Source organism: Eublepharis macularius, chromosome 16, assembly GCF_028583425.1.
Source record: "Eublepharis macularius isolate TG4126 chromosome 16, MPM_Emac_v1.0, whole genome shotgun sequence".
NCBI classification, from domain to species: domain Eukaryota; kingdom Metazoa; phylum Chordata; class Lepidosauria; order Squamata; family Eublepharidae; genus Eublepharis; species Eublepharis macularius.
Genome location: NC_072805.1, coordinates 47,055,326 through 47,075,272, shown reverse-complemented (window position 1 = coordinate 47,075,272; position 19,947 = coordinate 47,055,326). Strand labels below are relative to the sequence as shown.

Sequence of the window (19,947 nt, the reverse complement as noted above, 5' to 3'; positions counted from 1 at the left end):
TCTGGCTTAGGGATGCCATGAATTTAACAGGTCATACATTTGATGGTCAAATATATGGTGTTCAGCTGTGTTGATCAGATGCAACCAATCACTAACTCTTGTTCAGTTGAGTCCCTCCCAAGCCATTTGAATTACTGCTGAACAGGTCTGCACCAGGTGTTTGCAAATTCAGCACATGCTACATGCGTGGTTCTGTTTCAGGGCAGACAAAAAAGTCATTCTTGGCATGCAGCCCAATTCACTTATGGAACTCACTGCCACAGGATGCAGTGTAGACTGCTAGTTTAAACGACTAAAAGAGGATTAGAGGAGGGGTGTATTAATGCTGCTAGCCATGATGTCAGAATGGGGCCTCCATGTTTAGAGGATGTGTACCTCTGAATGGCCCTGACTGGGATAGCCCTGGTGAGCCTGATCTTATCAGACCTCAGAAGCTAAGCAGGGTCGGCCTGGGTTAGTAATTGGATGGAGGACCTCCAGTGAAGACCAGGCCTGCAGAGGCAGCCAATGGCTAACCATCTCTGTTAGTCTCTTGACATGAAAACTCCACCAGGGGTCGCCATAAGTCTGCTATGACTGGAGGGCACTCTCCACCACCACCACCACCACCCCTGAATGACTGCTGTGGCGGGTCAGTGATAGGAGAGCCATGGGTCTCTTTTCTCCTGCTTGTGGCCATTTGATCTGCTCCTGTGAGAAAGAGGATTCTGGAGGAGGGGGACAACTGGGGAGGGGGATAAGAACATGAAGTGGGGGGGCTGTTTGGCTGGAAGGAAGTGGAGGTTGTCTATGGAGTGAAACAGGCGTCTGGGAAGGGCTGAGTCACTGAATACTTCCTCTGGGTTTTAGATCCTTTATTGTCTAAGCATTTGCAAGCGCGTACATGTGCGCACACAAGAAGTTCACTTTCCTCTAAAGCCTGAAATGACTCTGAATTCTGTAGCAGGCATGAGGTTTCTCACTTGCCCCCCTGGGCATGTTTGCCTGATTTCCCAGTCAGGGAGCAGTTCCAGCCGGCATGGGTGTTTCTTTCTCTGCTCAAAGTTAGTGCCAAAGTCCTCCGTTTGATCTTGGAGTAATGGCTGGTGGGGGAGTGGAGAAGTGATTGCTGCTCCCACCCTACACGCCGGCCTGCATTCATATGGAAAGCTCGGACATGAAACTCCCCCCAGCCAGCTTATGGATAAAAGCAACAGGCTGCTAATGGAAGATCACAGCAGGTTTTGCTCCCTGCTGCTTTGCAGGCACTGTCCGTGGTCCTGAATCTCAAAGGCTAGAAAAGACGGGGCGGGGGGGGGGGGTGTCTTTCCAGACAGCCCTGTTACTGAGTAGTCAATGTACCACCATAACAGGAGGAATAAATCTTGTCCTCCTCCGCTAGTGTGTCTGTGCCAGGGGGAAATCAGTTGCAATAAAGCACAGGCAAACCTCACCCCTGCCTCTGACACTTGTCAAAGAGCATCCTTTAGCATCGCCCTTTGTCTGCATGGACATCTTGGCATCTCTGCTGCTGGACTGCCTTCCAGTCCTTCCGCTTTTGTGGCTGCATCTGGGGCCCTTCAAGACTCTCTCAGGGCTGCAGCAGACAGCCCAAGACTGGTTGGAGGGGTGGCTGGCTTCTAACCTCTGCCAGTCCTGTGGAGAAATCTTGTTACAACCAGAGGGCTGCCAGGAGGTTTTAATTGTGTTACTAGAAACAGGTGCTCCAGCTGTGGGAAGTGGGATCACATCACTGGGCAGATTCTAGCTTGCGTCTGAAAAAAGAAAGAAAGTAAGGATAGAGTAGGCTTCGTGCCAGTTTCCTGCCAGGCATTCAGGCTCTCCCTGCCAGACCCCCCGGGCACAAAAGGGCAATTCATTCCTTAAGAGCAGGGCTTTTTTTGAGTGGGAAAGCAGTGGAACAGAGTTCCGGCACCTCTTAAAAATGGTCACATGGCCAGTGGCCCCGGCCCCTGATCTCCAGACAGAGGGGAGTTGAGATTGCCCACTGTGCTGCTGTGCGACGCGGGGGGCAATCTAAACTCCTCTATGTCTGGAGATCAGGGGGCAGGGCCACTGGCCATGTGACCATTTTCACTGAGGGCAATTTAAACTTTAACCCCCCCCCCCTTGTTCCAGCTGACCCAAAGTGACGTCATTGTGCGGTCTTGAGTTCCACCACCTCTTTTCCCAGAAAAAAAGCCCTGCTTAAGAGCAATATTTTGCTCAGTAAAGGAAAGTGACTACAGACAATCCTCCTTGGAGGAAATAAAAAGGTAGTTGTTTAGCATGGCTTAGAAAATGAAACTCGCTCAGTCTTGTGGGTTGAGAGGCAGTTGAGGGGAAACAGCTGCTGAAAGACGCAGGGGGCACAGCAAGCTGGCTATTTCCTCTCTGCCTCTTTTTGTGCTCTGCCCCAGAACCTCGGGCACCCCACTAAGCTTGGCATGGAAACTGAGTGATAGCTTTAAAAAAAACAAAACGGTCATGTCAGAATTGAAAATGCACCTAATGTGTCTTGCACTTTACAGTAAGAAGCAAATCCATTACACTCCCCCCCCCCCATCTCATTTTCCCTATTGAGTTAATGTACTGGAGAGAAGCTTCTTTGGACCATGTCATGAAAGGCTATTCCAAGGCCTCTGATAGCTTGCAGTTGTTGCACAGTAGAGGGGGGGGGCCTTGAACCTTTGAACACCCTTCCCCAAGACAGAGAGCTCTGGCTGGCTCTTCTTCTAGCAGCTAGCTGGTCTGGTAAGCTACAGAAGACGTCGACTCCCTTCATCTCTAAGCACAGTTCAACCCAATTTGGAAATGGGGAAAATATGAAGGAACCAGAAACAGAAAATACGGAAGGACAGGTGTGTGTGTGGGGGAAACCAAGGAAAGAAATCAAGGGAGGAATAACGCGTGTGTAGTGTTTGTGCAAATGCCGTCTTTTCTGTTACTGAACTAACCACCTCATTTTTATCCATTCTCCAAGAGGACCAAGACAGCCTTTATGGTTCTCTCGCCCTTCATTTTATCCTCATGGCAACCCTGTGAGGGAGGGTGGGTCCGAGGGCACCACGTGGCCTTCAGGGCTGAGCAGGAATATGAACACGGGCCTCTCTGCTCCGAAACTTCCTATTAATCCATACCAGCTCCCCACCTGTAAGTGTTCATTTAGAGAATTTATCCATTGCCTCTCCAGACACCTCCTCAAGGTGTTATAAGTATAAAACTATAAACGCCCCCCTATTTTCAATTGTTAGGACATGTGCAGCCTTAGAAGCATCGGTCTGGACAAGAAACCAGGGGTCATCCAGCCAAGCCCGCTGCACTCCCCAGCCAGATTAAGCCCAGCAATCCCAACCACATGGAAAGGCAGAAAGGTCTTTTCAGGGCAGACAGCTTCAGAGAATTCCCAAGAGTAAACCAAACAAATGCCACCCCCAAGCCACCCACACCATGCCAGGTAGAGAAGAAAATGTCTGAGAGTCATGGGCAGGGCAGTGGCTCAGTGGCAGAGCATGTACTCTGCATGCAGAAGGGCCGCAGGTTCAATCCCCGACAATGACAATTAAAAAGGATCAAGCGGCCAGTGAGGTGGAAGGCTTTGACCGGAGACCCTGGCAGAGAAAACAGTCTGGACCTTGATGTACCCACAATGCCACTGTAAGCAGTTACACCCTTCAACACCTGCAGATTTAGAAGGGTGTAACTTTGCTTCTGAGGGCGCTGCAGCAGTCTGACGCAGCTCATGGCAGCTTCGTTTGAGGCTCATTGTCCTGCGTCCGCTTTGCTCGAAGAAGATTTCAGAGTCAGTCCCCAGAACCTTGGTCTATTTGTGTTGGCCATTGCCCTGTATCATCATCTGCACCTTGAGATGTTTTAGCAAGTTTTAGCATATACGTGTAGCCTGCCATTCAGGCCTTACGTTTTAAACTTGTTTTTAATCTACCCTTGTGCACATCTATAATAAATACTTTATATATTTTTAGGTTGTTACTTGACCCCATTTCTGTCCCCCTGCTTGTTTGGGTTGAGTTTGTGAGGACCTTCCCCCACACCCCCTTTTCCCTTCCTTGTTGTTAATGTGAAAGAGCAACAGCACGGAGCCCTATCAACTGGGAAACAGCTTCAGAGAACTCAAGCAAGCAAAGTAGGCCTGGAGAATGAGGGGATGCTCTCTGCATGTGCCCAGAGGCACAGAGCCGCTGCTATACAGCCTGGCTTGCTGAGACCTGGAGTTGAAAACAGCTCCCGGGACACAGCCTGCCTTTGAACGGGGCCTGCAAAGGCATCGCGAAGGGCTCCCTGCACATGGCTGCCTCTCTGCTGTTCTCTTCCGAAGGCACTTCTCTCCTGTAGCCCTCCGTCACCGCCGACTGGTGAAGCACCTCTTTGTGGGGCAGCACAGTGTGGATAAAAATACCTGAGAGGTCTCCTGCAGCCTCCAAATGCCAGCCGCCAGTGGGGAGAGGAGAGGAATGGAACAGAAAGAACGACTCGCGTGCCAAGAAAAACCGCCGCTTGCTAGGAATTCAGGCTGCCACTGGGCTCCCTTTCTAAAAGTGGGGGTTTTCCATCTGCATGTGGAGACTGCGCGACAGCTTCGACTGCACAGCAACCTAGCGTGTCCATCTGCGATTCCAGCGGAAAGTCGGCATTTCAACACTAAGCAGCAGCAAGGAAGGAATCCATTGTTGTTTGGATGCGAAACCAAAGAGTGGAGCGATGATGTCTCCCGGGGACCTCAGAGGAGCCACTCTGGGAGCCAGAAATCTGCATTTTGACACCACTGAGTCAAAGGCCTTTCTATTGGGAGTCCTAAATCACTGCTGGCTGCCATTCATCTTCCATGCAAGTGCACAACCTTCTCCAGCTGCTGGGGGCATTTATGTTCTCTTCTGCAGTCTTTCCTACAGAAACAACGTTCATAAACAGCACAAGGAAAGTGCAAAGGGTGTGCAGCTCCTCCCAGGTGAAAACACCCTCTGAAAAGAGAAGCCTCCATCATGCGCCCAAGAACTAGACAGGATTCACTTCAAGGCGCTATACTCTATGCTGCTAGGTACTGTCTGCTGATGTAGACACGCACCTACTAGGGAGTTTCCTCATTGCTACACCTGACATGTAAATGAGTTATGCTTTGTTTCAGAAAGATTTCATCTCTATGCTCGGCTTTATGCTTGTTTTTCAAATTTTCTGCTACCGTGCCCTTTTGCATCTATTTCACTGAATGTCCTCGCTGCTGATTATACTGTATTTTCAGTTGCACTGTGTAATCTACCTTGGCTCTCAGAGAAAAAGGTGGACTAATTAATAAGGATGGTGGTGATGATGATGATGATGTTGATTTCCAAGGAAGCTTCATCCCAGGGACAGACAGAAAGGCTTTGATCTTGCAGGCCTGAAATCGTGGCATGCTGGTGCTCCATCCTAGAACACGGGGGTCATAATAACTTGAAAAGGTGCCCCTGAGTAGCCACACCTGTGACAGGGCAGTGCGCCCAAATCAGGCACCGTGACTTCATAGAATCATAAAGGGACCTTCAGGATCATCTAGTCCAATCCCCTGCACAATGCGGGAAATTCACAACTGCCCCCCACGCCCCCGTGACCCCTGCTCCATGCCCAGAAGATGGCAAAACACCTCCAGGATCCCTAGCCAAACTGGCCTGGGGAAAATTACTTCCTGACCCCAAAGTGGTGCTCGGCTTTATCCTGGGCATGTAAGAACAAGGACTAAGCCCTGATGTAACCCTTCCTGCCCTCCGTCTCATGATCTGCCCAGGTTCACAGAATCAGCAATGTTGTCCGGTGGCCATCTAGCCTCTACTTAAAAACTTCCAAAGAAGGAGAGCCCACCACCTCCCAAGGAAGCCTGTTCCACTGAGGGACCGCTCTGACTGTCCGGAAGTTTTTCATAACGATTAGCCAAAAACTCTTTTGATTTAATTTCAACCCGTTGGTTCTGCTCCAACTTTCTGGAGCTATGGAAAACAACTCCGCGCCATCCTCTACATGACAGCCCTTCAGGTACTTGAAGATGGTTATCATATCACCTCTCAGTCGTCTCCCCTCCAAGCTAAACATTCTGAGTTCCTTCAACCTTTCCTCAGAGGACTTGGCCTCCAGACCCCTCACCGTCTTCCTTGCTCTCCTCTTGACACATTCCATCTTGTCTATATCCTTCTTATATTGTGGTGCCCAAAACTAAACACAATACTCTAGGTGAGGTCTAACCAGAGCAGAGTAGAGAGACACCATCACTTCTCGTGATCTGGACACTGTGCTTCTGTTGAGACAGCCCCAAACCACATTTGCCTTTTTGGCTCACACTGCTGCCTCATGTTCAGTGTGTGGTCTACTGAGACCCCTAGATCCTTTTTGCACATACCACTGCCAAGTCAAGTTTCCCTCATCCTATAATTATGCTTTTGATTTTTCCTACCTAAATGCACAACATTACATTTATCTCTGTTGAAATTCATTTTAGTTGTTTTAGCCCAGTTTCCCAGCCTGTCAAGATCACCCTGTATCCTGAATCTGTCTTCTACTATATTTGTTACCCCTCCCAATTTAGTATCATCTGCAAATTTAATCAGCATTCCCTCTATTCCTTCATCTAAAACAGGTCCCAGGACCGATCCTTCAGGCACTCCACTTGGCACTCTTCTCCAAGAGGACGAGGAGCCATTAACCACCACTCCCAGGGTGCGATCTGCCAACCAGTTACAGATCCACCCAACAGTAACAGGATCCAAACCACATTTTACCAACTTGTCAACCAGGATATTACGTGGGACCTTATCAAAAGACTTGCAGAGAGGTTTTGAACCTCAGCACCTCTTTATCTGGACACATTCCAGCATGTCTAACACCCTCTCTATCTATTGGAGGTTTTTATTAAGCAGAGGCCAGATGGCCCTCGGACAGCAACGCTGAGCCTGTGAACCTGGGCAGATCACGAGAGGGAGGGCAGGAAGGGTTACGTCAGGGCTTACTTCTCGTGGCCCTTTCTTACATGCTCAGGGTAATGCCAATCACCACTTTGGGGTCAGGATAGAACCCATTTTCTCCAGGCCAGTTTGGCTAGGGATCCAGGAGGTTTTTTTGCCATCTTCTGGGCATGGAGGTAGTTGTGAATTTAATGCATTGTGCAGAGGGTTGGACTAGATGACCCTGGAGGTCCCTTCCAACCCTGTGATTCTCTGATTATATCCACTTGCACAAGACAAACCACGGGTGGTAGGGGAACTCCCATAGGTGGGTGCGAGATGATCTCTGGATCCTAAAGCCAGCAGAGCCAGCCTGACTTGGAACCTCTTGTTTGTTCTCAGCGCTGCTAAATCGGGCTGCCTAAGTCACCCAGCAGCCTCAGCTGTGACTCACGAGGAGGGATTCAGTGCTGCTCAGAACCCTCGAGCCTCCGGTCCTCAAGCTGGCAGCGAAGGCCCTGAGCAAGGCGGGATGCCCATCTGGAGCCGCGTTGGCAGCAAGGCACGGCGCGGAGCAGTGTGGGGGATGGAGTGGCAGCAGCCGGCCCCTTCTGATGGTCTAAGTTGCGCCGCGAGGCAGAGATCAGGTCCCAGAGTCCCAGAGCAGGCACATCACCTTGCTTGGGTGCTGCAAGACACCCAATGCTCTGGCCCCAGTAAAGGTCCTGACTTGGCCCAGCAAAGGGCTTCCCAGGGAGCAGGCAAGGCCGCTGGGCCTGCAGCCGTTCAGCAGCTGCACCCCACAATCCTCTGTGATGCCGACAGGGCTCTTGGGGCACATCTCTGTGGCTGTGCAGCTCAGCTCAGCTCAGGGTGAGGAAACACTTGGCCACACCTCTGCTCAAAAGGTAACGGTGAGCACCAGAGATACAGAAAGGGAGCTGGCGCATCGCAGGTCACAGAAGGCACTCCCTACCTGACAGCAAGCATTTTTGAACCCTTGCAGGGACTTGGGCTTGACCAGCAGTGGGATAGGACTGGTTTGGGGGGGGGGAGGCCAGTCAACTCCCATGCCCCCAATGACTTGGAACAAGCACAGCTCTCCACACGTGTCTGCCCTAAGCATTCTCCTGGGGGGCTTGGCAGAGAACTGACCCTGCAAACCGTTCATCCATCTAGCCGACTTCTGTGGACTCCCGGACATTCAGATGAAAACCCTTTTCCAGTCCCTTTTGACTGGAGGAGTGGACTTCGGCATGCAGTGCAGGGGTGCTTCCATTAGACTCTGCCCTCCTCTCCTCCCCTTTTTAGAGGGGGGAGGAAAACCCAGCAGGGAGGTGGCCAATCCCTTGATGAAGGCAACTTATTTGTCAAGAGGGCTTTTGCTAATCTGCTCTTCTCTCTCCCAGCAAGTTTGGATGACCCTACAGGCCGGTGGGGAAGTTTGTACCCAGCACAACCAAAGCTTACAGACACACACACCCACACACAAAATCAAGGCCTAAATGAGGGAGACTGCTGTGAGGCAGCAGCTTCAGAGATGTGCATTTGATAAGATTAAGATGGTGATTTTTTTAAAAAAAGAAGAGATGTGAGGGAAAGAAAGAGCCTGTGTGGCCAGGATCAAAGCAGAGCAGAGGGAAAGAAGCCACCAGGGTTGCCAGCTCCAGGACGGGAAATTCCTGGAGATTTGGGGGGGGGGAAATCCTGGGGAGGGAGCTCAGTGGAGTATAATGCCATAGAGTCCACCTTTCAAAGCAGCCGTTTTCTCCAGGAGAACTGAGCTTTATTTGCTACTGATCACCATACCCCACCTGGAGGTTGGTAACTCTAGGAGTCACCCTGGGCAAAGGAATTCCTCTGCCCTGGAAGAAGGCGTGCTACATACCATAGATACAGAGGGGTTAGCTGTGTTAGTCTGTAGTTGCTAAGTAGAGAACACCTGCTTGGTCCATCCTAGCCCATCTTGTTCTCCCCATCAGGCCTCACGGCAAAGTACTTCCAGGGATAGCTGGGGTTAAATAAAGATTTCCCGGAATCTCTCACACACGGAAAGCCCTTCAGAGAACTGCACTTTATGGCTGTCAAGCATTTTGCATAAACAGTTGCTAATTAAACCTAATTAATCAGCTGAACAACAACTCATTTCCAAAGGAAAGTTGTGCACCATAATGGCGCAAACCCCAGCCAGCTAACCTCCACCACCATCTGCCAACAGCTCCCAAACTTTGACCCCAATTTACAGCCCACCCCATTTCTATTTTCTTCCCTAAAGGCAAGGCTGAAATACTTAATTGTTGGGTTAATTTAAACATGGTGATCAGTTACACCCCTACCCCTACATTACTGGGAGACAGATTTTTTTTTTAATTAAAAAATTACCGTTGTTTTTAATATAAATACTTCTAAAAACTGCAGATGGCAAGTGCCTTCTGTTTCTTCTAAGACAGCTGCAACACAGGAGTCCTGCATCGACAAAGCATGCTTGCTTTTTTCATTACTAGTCTCGGGTTTTTGCTCCTAGGTGAAATTATGCAAATAAATTGATTAATTAAAACTCAAACGACTTAATAATGTTTAAATGTGTTTAATGCTAAAAGACATCTCTTGGTCCCAGCATTTCCTTTACTAGCAAGTAGGTATGACATTCTACCCCATACATTATGCATTGTGGGGATTACTTCCAGGTAGAGAGGCATGATTTCCAGCTATCTCTGAGCTTCGGTACCTGGAAGTTACTAGGCGGCACAGGTATGAATCTAAAAAGTTCAGAGGCAGCCCAACGCAGCAACAAGCAAGACAACAGGACTTGCACAGTTCATTAAGCATGAATATTTGTCAGAGATGCTTTAGGCTGATCCTGCACTGGGCAGGGGGTTGGACTAGATGGTCTGTATGGCCCCTTCCAACTCTATGATTCTATGCTCTCCAGACTTTTGTCCTTTAGCTGTTGGTGTCAGACTGCAGAAGGTGGGGCATTCCAGAGGCCCTGGGCACACCGGAAAAAGCCAGTGCCCAGCTGAGCAAAGGAAGCCGCTCCATGGCTGCTTCCAAGTAGTCTTGGTTACTAAATCTTTAAAAGGACTTGATGGCTTCTTGGAAGGGCTGCTATTCCTAAGCTTATTTCCTTTATCTCCTCCTTACAACGGAAAAAATGTCTGCTGGCAAGATTGTTCACTGGATCGATCACAAAATCCAACATAGGCAGCCGTCTGCACCCCCAAACTACAGACCGTGAACAAAGTTTGAATGACCTCCAAGTCTAAGAAATTCTTACACTGGATAGGCAGTGCATGTGGGAGGTGTGCTTCTTCCCCCGGAGCTTTGGCAGCAAGAGTTGGTCTCATAAATGAAGTGGAATCCGTTGAAGTTGGTCAAAGGGACAGGTTCCTAGGCCACCGAGCGCTTTGCAGAGTGAACGTCCCCCAACTCTTCTGGCACCGGCATTTGTGCCACTGGATACTGCCGACGAGCCACACAATCTGACTTTGCCTATGTGTGACGTGAAGACCTGAGAACGCAAGAAGAGCCTCGTTGAGCAGACTAAAGTTTCATCGAGTCTGTTATCTTTTTTTCCAAACATGGCCCGATACCACCCCAGAAGACTTACAAACAGGCCATAAAGCTTAGCAGTCTTTCCTTATTGATTTCAAGCGTCTGGTACTCGGAGGTACACTGCCTCCGAACATAGATGTTCTATTTCAGTACCATAGTTAACAGCTGCTGCTGGATCTTGCCTCCCTGAAGTTGCCTATAACAGCACAGATGCGAGAATGCACAATATCAAGGCAGACTGACCCACAGAACGTCTTTCCAGAAATGGAACGAGGGCTATTCTGGTTTCCTCCCAAAATACTGTAGAAGAAAGCAGCCAAGAACCATTCTACAAGCTTTGACTTCAGACAGACAAACACGTGACATAATTATCCATAACCGTAACGATGCGGCAAAAAGACAACAGAAAATCTGGAAAGATGGAACCATCTCTGACCGAAGATTGTCTCCTCAGAGTTCCCACACAAAAACTGCCAGTGGGCATCGAGGCTCTGAGTCCAGAGATGGCACAGCGGAAGTCGCCGATAAACGAAGAAATTGGAGGAAGCTGCCGTGTGCAGAGAGGGCCCTGCTGGTATGGCTCTGGAAAGCGGAGTGCGACGTGCTGGAATTAGGAAGAGAAGCCGAGGCTGCCCTCATCTGAAATCAATTCTCTTTCACACAGCCCAGAGGGAAGGCAAGAGGAGTCCTGCTGGTGAAAGAAAGGCTAGAGGCAAGCCGAGGCGAGCTGTCAGGGACGGGATGTTTGGGAGGAAACCTTTCTGTGGAGTTTGGCAGGGTGCAGTTCGTGCAAAACTTGTTTAATTTGCCTTCACAGGAAATGAGGAAGGTTGGCTGGGCGGCCGTGGCTTAGAAATGGGGATTTGAATCACGGTTTGGGGGTTTGTGTCACTGTTTATTAGCGTATATTCTGTATGAAATTATCAAAAGGGCCAAGCCAAGAGATTTGACTACTCTGAGTGGTAAATCCAAACATTTGACTCCTGGATCCTCTGCAGCATGGCACCTTTTGGCCTGCACGTTGTAACTGGAATGTTTGCGATCATTCCATGAGTTCACAGTAGCTCAGCCAACGGAAAGAGAAATCCAAGGCAGAAAGGTGGTGATCTACTACAGAAAGAAACAGACACATGAACCTTCATTCCTGTTCCAAAGCCATTAAAATTAGGAGCTTGAAGTGACATGGACAACAGCTACGACTCCCACCCCGCACAGTCCCTTAGGAATTCACTCTAGACTGAAGTTCAGATTTGCTGCTCCTTGGGGCCAGTCATGAAATCGATCTTTGCATGACCGTCTTTGGGAAAAGGAATTCGCATTTATGATTTCCAGGCCTTCATTATTTCTTTTCCTTCAGGCAGCTTTATTTGGTATTTCTTTATAACCAATATTTGGTATCCTATCCACATTTTACTTTAAAAAACAACAACCCATCAGACAGAATTTATGGGAAAATTAGTTTTTTTTTGGGGGGGGGGTGAAAAAGTTAATTAAATCAAGTTTGTTTTGCTGGCAGAAATCTCCTTTCATGTTTGCCAATGCTATTTTTGCAAAAGCAAGGATGAATGCCCAGCGATTAATTGGTTTAATAAACTGTTTATCAATACGGCTTGTAATTTAGCAGAAGGAACCTCTGCAACTTGAATGCTGTCCCTGACGGATACCTGTTTAGAACATGACGCAAGTGACCAACGGGATGCAGCACAGCTAGGAGGCCCTGGTTTGCATGCAGAAGGCGTGGGGCATAATCCGCAGCATCTCCGTGAAATGATCTCAGGCAGGGAGTGGTGGGAGGAAAAGGCCTGTCCCTGGAGACAGGCTGCCAATCGCAGCTAGGAAGCCTGGCTGGCTGGACTGCGGGCCTGGTTCTGCATAAGAGAGCTTTACATTTTCACGCCTACCTTTAGGTAAAGAGTGAGAAGCATTGGATATCTTAAATTTATTCCCTTTTCTTGGGCAGTAAGAAAATTCTAAACAGCCACTGGAGGAGAAACCATTCCTGTTTCTTTGACTCCCCCATCCTGTTCAGAGTCAAATACAGCACAATGGTTAACACTTAACTAGTTTCTGATCTCGCCCCAGCCACAGGTGCAATAGGAGGCAGGCCCCAAGCCCCATGCATACTAGATGATGTGTGCAGCCCGGTGTGTCCGCTCCTGTGTGTAGTGAGGCTGTACTAGACAGGCATCAGGAGCCCTACCGTGCGAATCTCGCTTCTTCCATGGAGGAGGCTTTTGGAAAGCCCTTCTCTCTCTGCCTCCTTGCTCTGCCACTCAGACAGGCATACAGGAGACCCTTCCCTACTGGACTGTTTTAAGGATTACTGAGACAAGGCCCCTAAAGAGCTTTCGAACCCTGCAAATGCTTATATGTCAAATAGCAAAGTAGCAGCAGCCCCGTAGCAGGGCAAGGGTAAGGGGGCAGCCCCAGCTGAGCTTCCTAGTTGAGATCAGGGCATTTTTAAAAAACCAAACCTGTATTGCAATTCGACGAGGCCAAATTCTATGCAACCCAGCTACATTCTGCTATCAAAGATTACAGCAAACCAAGTCATGCACAGCCGTGGGGGTGGAAATCTTCTTTCCCGCTGCCAATGAAAAGAGCAGGCCAAGGTAGAAGCAACCTGGGAGAAGAGAAAAAGCGCCATTTGCTGGCCTCTGGTTTCCCCCCGCAAACCTTCAGTGTTCTGCCAGCTACACCCCACTCGAAAGGTGCATCGTGGAGTCAAGCGAGCTCACTTGCGCCTTCCAGGGCCCCTTACCCCATTCCTGCCCTCTCCTTTCACTAAATGGAGACCCTGAAAGCCCGGTTGCCAGGAGGGTGCAGAGGCCCCTCCAGCCACTTAAGGAGCTCAGGGGGCAGCCAGAAATCCCTCCAGCATTCCCCCCTTGGGCGAGGATCCAGCCCCCCCGCACACCTTCCTGCCAGTAACAAGCTATCAACATTCTAAGTGGGAGTGACAGACCTGGTATGTGGGGGGGGGGGTCAGTTTGGGCCAAGCGAACTGGCTGCTGTCGGGCATCTCCCTGTGGACAGGAGCTAAGCAACATAGGGGGGAAATCAGCAGAATTTGAGTCCTGGGGCACCTTGGGGACCCACAAGATTGTCAAGGTGCAAGCTTTTGGGAGTCATCGGCTGGACGAATCCTTGTCGGGGATGCTTTAATCTGTTCCTGCATTGGGCAGGGGGTGCAGATGGCCAGTAAGGCCCCTTCCAATTCTAGGATTCTACAGACACCTTCAGACATTGGATACATTCTATACATTGTAGATGTACAGAGCCAGTTTGGTGTAGTGGTTAAAAGCGTGGGACTCTAATCTGGAGAACTGGGTTTGATTCCCCACTCCTCCACTTGAAGCCAGCTGGGTGACCTTGGGTTAGTCACAGCTTCTAGGAGCTTTCTCAGCCCCACCCACCTCACAGGGTGTTTTGTTGTGGAGATAATACTTTGTAAACCGCTCTGAGTGGGTGTTAACTCATCCTGAAGGGTGCTATGTAAGTTGAATGTTATTATTATAAAACCCTTGATGCTGGGGGGCTGAAACTGTCTCATAGGGTCAGTACTCATTCTTACCTGCCAGCCAGCCAGAAAAGCTCCCGTTATTTTGCAGGTTCTACAGGTGCAACAAGTACTCTTCTAGAACTTTTCTCCAAGCCTCTTGGCTGGGGTGTCGCTCTGCGACCACCCAAAGTCCAGCCTTGGCATGGATGCCAATAGAATTGTGGCGAACAGCAGCTTGGTTGCCGTGCTCTTCTATTGCTCCGTGAAGTACAGAACATTGTTCTGACTGATCTTCCTTATGTGCCAATCCTTGACTCACTGACATTTGAATCAGGGCCTCGTTCCAGAACCCCTTTTCTAGGCTTAATTTCCCCAGGCAGGAAGTCAAAGACTTAAGCCTGTTGGAAAACAATGTTGCCCACTCTCAGCAGAATAGAAAGGCACTCTACGCACCCCCAATATACTTTTATTCCGGCTTGGGGGACGGTGTGGCTCCAGTAAAGCACCCTGCAGCTCAGCCCTGTCATTTATTAAGCATTAATACAGACAATTCATATACTCCCACCCTGTTGCTGTTGTCAGTGGGAAGAGAAAACTGGAATGGACTGTTACCAGCAGTGCTTTGGCACCACCCTGTGGCCAGAACTGCAAACTACAAGCAATACCCTTGCTCTTCGCTGAATGGAAGGCCGCCAGTAATCGACAGAAGGCAATGTTAATAATTATCTTGGAAAGCATCCACCCCAGGACACAGCAGCCCACGTGATTCCTTGGAACAATTCCCATTCCCCACCAGTATTGCTACTTGCATTTTGTTGCCAACCTTTTTATCTATATAATGCCATTGTTGCAAAGGATGCCGAACTCCCTCAGTAGCTTGATCTTGGCCGCATACTTGCTGGTTTTGGATTTTCTGTTTGCTGCTTGTGTTTCCATCCCAGTGGCACTCCGCCCCCCCCCCCACATTTCCCCCTTGAAATCCACCAACCATGTCCCACCAAAAGAGCTATTCTCTCCCAGTCTTTCTGCCTCCACTGAAGCAAAATATAGGGTCGTGATTGGTGTTAAAAGTGTCTTACAAATTTTGGGAACCATTGGGGCAACAGGGCTTGTATCACTGTCCACACGTGGGGGTGCAAGGCATTTGGGCTATGCTGAGTGTGGCAAAGGCCGTATAAATCAGTCCCACCATGATGGTGCCTTCACACTGATTCTTGCCAAGACCCCAATAAGAGTCATACACAATACAGTCCCCCGACTCCCTGTAACAGTACAATACTCAAGGTCAGCCCCTGAAACAAGTTTGCAGTAGATTCAAGACCGGCAAAAGGAAGCTGCACTTCTCACAATGGGCAGGTTGCTTATAGTGCTCATTGCCACTAGATGTGGAGATGGCCACTGACTCAGAGATGGATTTAAAGAGAGCTGCTGAAGCACAGTGGTTAAGTAGTTCGGCTGTGAATCAGCACTCTACTGGTTCGAATCCCACTCTTCCCATGAGCTCACTAGGCAGTCTTGGGCAAGCCCCTTCTCTCAGCCCCAGACCGATTGTGGAGATAACAACACTAACTTGTTCTCCACTCTGGGTGAGGCACTAATCCGTCTAGAAGAGCGGTATATAAACACAGTTATTATTATTATTAAAAGGGGGTTGGACACATTTATAAAGGATGGTCTACTGCTAGCTAGTAACCTTGATAGATGAATGGGACCTTTGGTTTCTGGCTGTCAGGTGCTGGGGAATGGACAGCTAGGGAGGGAATTTGTCACTGGGGCCTGCTAGTAATTTCACCGAGACATCTGACCGGCCCCAAAAGTGAGATGCTGAACTCGATGGGCCTTTGGACTGATGTGCTGATGGCTGCTGAATCCATAGCAAAACCAGAGCAACCCTGAACACCCTCCCCAGCCCCCTCACGCATATGCAAAGGCAGGCCACAGGCAGAGATTCCGTAGACATTTATTTATGTACACACGTATACACACGGTTCCCGAGGGGAGATACCCTCCCTCTTCAGTGCTCTCTCGTTAGCATTTCTGTTCCAGTCCACATCAATTCTACATCAACCCACCGGACAACAATTCGGGAAGGGAAGGGGAGTAACGCAGACCCAATGCAGCCCCCGCCCCCTGCTCTGCAGAAAGTGACAACTGGATGAAAAAAAGCCCGTGCACTCCAGTCCCACCAGGGGGGGCTCCAAGCCGAACTCTGGAGCCAGGGCCGGGCCCCTGGAATCCAGGCAAACTTTCATGACACCATCCTACGAGGAAAGTGGACCCAAATGCCAGTGGAAGATCCATCTGGAAGTGGGCACAAAAAGGAATTGGGTGCTACGCATGTGGCTTTGGGGAGCTTTTTGTCCAGTGAGTGGGGCTTACACAGCCCCATTAAGTGCACTCGTCCAGAGAAGTGGAATTAGCCTGTGCCAAATGGCATTCATGGAGCCTTACGTCTTCCAGTCAAACAGGCAGGTTCATACACGGTCTCTGGGCAACTTCCCAGGCTAACCTGCTGCATTCCAGCCTCCACCTTTGGTGGCCTCAGACTCTGCCCCTGCCTCAACCGGGAAAGCCCCTTACAAACACCGGCAGAAAAACAAAGCTGCCTCCATCAGGTCGGAGAGATGGAGCTTCTCCTGCAGGAAGGGACATCCGGGGAAGGCAGACGGTGGGAAAACTGAAAGTGGGGGGTGAGGACCTCTGACTCTCTGCAGAAAAGGGGCCACTTTGGGAGGGGCATTAGCAAAAAAAGAGGAAGGGGGCCTCCCGTTCAGCAGCGGCACCGTTTCCAGTTAAGACGGCCGCTGGGCTGGAACACCTCTGATCTCCAAACATCCTCAGGGACAGGGTTCCGGGTCACAGAAGCCCAAACCCGGCTTAATCAGGCGGGGCCAGGCCCCACCCTAGCTGACCTGAAGACAGAAACATCTACGCTTTCCCCTGTCCCTCCCTAGAAGGAAAAGGAGGCGACGGACCCTTCCGTCTGACTGGGGCTCGGGTGGCTCATGGGTGTGTTTTTGCTACTGTGCCTCCACCCTCAGGCACTAGCCTTGCTAGGAGGAGGGCAGTTCACTGCATCCCTCTGACTCCTCTAGGGTCCAAGGGACAGTCGACATACCCCCAGCTCCGTATGCCACTCGGCTGCCCCTCGCTGGCACTCACGGGAGAACCAGTTCCCCTTGTGAACTCCTAGGGCAACCCAACCCTTCTGCGCTTTCAGACCCGAGGCTGCGGAGGAGTCCACCTTGGCCAGTTGCTCCAGGGAGCCCAGCTTCCATGCCGGTGTGGCCAGAGGCAGGTGAAGTGCTATTTGACGTGTTCGGCAGCGTGCGAAGAACAGTAATACTTCTTATGGGCAATGAATGTCGACAGGCTACTGAACTTGATATTGCACAGGCGGCAGTACCTGTGATTGCCGTTGGCGATGGGGACCGGAGGGCCTTTGCCAGGCGGGGTCTGCACGCTTTTGTCCGTATACCCAGGAGGGGCAGGTGGGGAAGCCTCTGGCAGGGGGGAAACGGGGAGGAGGGGCTGAGGGGAAACGGTGGACCGTGGGCTCCCGTTGGACACCGAAGGGACAGGCGCCTCTTTGCCGTTGAAGCTGTCTTTGCGCAATCGAGGGAGGGGCTGTGGTGGGGAGGTGGTGGGAAGCGGGGGAAGCAAGGTGCTGTCAGCCAGCGTCCGCGTGGCTTCTATCAACGTGGCACCGGCCACAGTTTTGGCAACGAAGAGGCCGTGGGCATTGCGGAAGTGCTCCACTAAGTCCCCCTTAATAGCCCCGTTCAGCGGGCAGTAGGGGCACACAGCCACGGGCATCTTAGCAGCGTGGAGGTGCAGGGCTTTGGCATCCAGGTAGCGCTGCTGAAGGGAGTCCATGCTGGGATAGGGGGATGGTGGGGCTACGGGGCTCAAGGAAGGCACCACCTTCTCCACTTTGATTGACACCCCTTCATGCTCCTCGCTCAGTTGATGCTCAGGGCTGCCTCGAGGTTTCAGAAGGGGTGGAATGGCCCCCTTGATCTTCTGCAGTTGTTCTAGTGTGCTGGGTTGTAACGGCGTGGCAGGGCAATAGTACTTTTTGTGGGCCAAGTAGCTATCCAGGCTGTGGAAGCTGATGCGGCAAGCCGTGCACTCGTGGTAGTCCGCCAGGGGAGGGAGGGAGGCCGACAGCACCTCCCCGCTGTGCAGACGGGGCTTCTTGCTCAGGTCGATTGGCCCCTCAGCATCTGGGCTCGAACTAGGAGAGGGGGTGGTCTTGACCACAGAAATGAGGGCGGGAACCACTGGGGGCGCTTCGGGGCGTGGGACATCGGGGGTGCTGCTGAGCTGGTTGGAGGCATTGTGGATCTCATACAGCTTGCGCCGCTTACGGGTGCGGATGGGCTGCGGCAGGAAGGGCACTTTGCCAGCGGCACCGCTCCGACGCAGAGGTGGGTCGTGGCGGGAGGCGCAGTAGTAGCGCTTGTGCACCACGTACGTTTCGTGGCGGCTGAAGCGGATGTTGCAGGCTTCACAAATTGTCCGGCTGGGATCATCGTCTGGCTCTTCCACAGAGCTGCTGCTGGGGCTCTGGCTGTCCTCGCTAATACGCCCTGCGCCATCGGCTTCAGGGGAGGGGCTCGCCTTCGTTCCCCCTTCCTCCACCTTGATCTCTTGCTTGATCTCTGGGACGGGTGGAGGGCTGCCTCTTCCCGTTTCTCCTTCCGGCATCGCCTGACTCTCTCCAGGAGCCTGGGGCGAGAGGAGCAGCCCAGGCGTGGGGGGGCCTTTAGGGGAAGCCAGCTGAGCAGCCTTAAGCTTGCGGGGGCCGGGCGGGCTCTCTTCCGCCACGCGGCGGCTGGAGCAATACAGCCTCTTGTGGACATAGTAGTTGTTGATGTTGTTGAAAGTGATCTCACACTCGAAGCAGGTGGCCCCCTTGGGCACCGGGGTGCCTGGAAAGAGGGCGGGGGGCACGCTGCCATGGCCCTGCTTCAGCCGGCTATGCACCAGTTCTGACATCTTTGCTAGGATCTCCGATGCTTGAGGCACCACTGTGGCCTCGTGGCCAAACACGTACTGTGGCAGAAATATCGTGCCCCCAGTCGTGCCTGATCCCGACTCACTGGGCACGGGGCTGGACCCTGGCGTGGGACTGGCCTTCTCAGATTTCACCTTCACGGACGGCAGGCTGTGCGGAGAAGATGCTTGTGAGGCAGAGTCTGGTTCTGGTTCAGGTCCAGCAGCTACGCCTGGAGAGATTTGTGTGGCACCTTCCCCCTCGTCCACAGGTTCCTCCTTGACCCGCACTGAAGGCGCCACATCGCTCAAGCAGGCTGAGGACCTTCGCTCTCGTGGAGGGGAACCATCCTCTGCTTCCTCAGCAGCGGGGGACTTATCCAGCTTGGCAGGGATCTCTGGCTGGCTTGGGGCAGCTTTAGGTTCTGAGCTGGGCAGAACAGCTGCGGCGGCACTGTGCAGGACCACATGCTGCTGGAGGCTGGGCAAGCTGTCGGCCACGTAGCCACAGAAGCTGCACTTGAGCGTGGGGGCAGGGCCTGGCGTGCTTAGACCTGCAGGGAGGACAAGAAAAGACAGGGCTTGATCAAATGCGCTTTCTTCCGGGTTCGGAGAGTTCCCATTTGGCAGCTCTGAGCCACGGGACCAGGGCCGAGCTGGAAACCGGGAACGTGCATGGACATGCGATCCATCCAGCTCTAGAGAACCCCCAAGAACACGACTTGCCTGGGGTCAGTGGTTTCGTGGCCGGAACTGAGGAGCCTGGGGAATAGATCTCCCCCTTGGAGCCCGGCTGGCAAATCATATGATTGGTGACCAGGTGGCTGTAGAGGATGTCTCGGGTGGTGGAGATGAAGCCGCAGCTGTGGCAGACTCCTGATGGGAGACAGAGCATGGAGCATTAGCTGAGGAGGCCACCTCAGACTGAACCAGAGCAAAGGTCTACTGAGCCAGATCCCCAGCCAAGGTCTTCTCAGGGCCACGGGA

The 19,947-nt window shown here is 51.5% G+C and overlaps 1 protein-coding gene across 4 annotated transcripts in view; it reads right to left on the bottom strand.

Annotated features, from left to right (window-relative positions):
* Window positions 1–15,939: 15,939 nt before the first annotated feature.
* Window positions 15,940–19,947, bottom strand: part of ZFPM1 (zinc finger protein, FOG family member 1) — a 96,718-nt gene continuing 92,710 nt past the window's right edge. For all 4 annotated transcript variants that reach the window (XM_055000869.1, XM_055000870.1, XM_055000872.1 and 1 more), the window contains 2 exons: window positions 19,687–19,836; window positions 15,940–19,514 (listed from right to left, as the gene is read on the bottom strand). In XM_055000869.1, coding sequence (XP_054856844.1) covers window positions 17,269–19,514; window positions 19,687–19,836 — 2,396 coding nt within the window. In that variant the 3' untranslated portion in view covers window positions 15,940–17,268. The remainder of the gene's footprint in view (window positions 19,515–19,686; window positions 19,837–19,947) is intronic.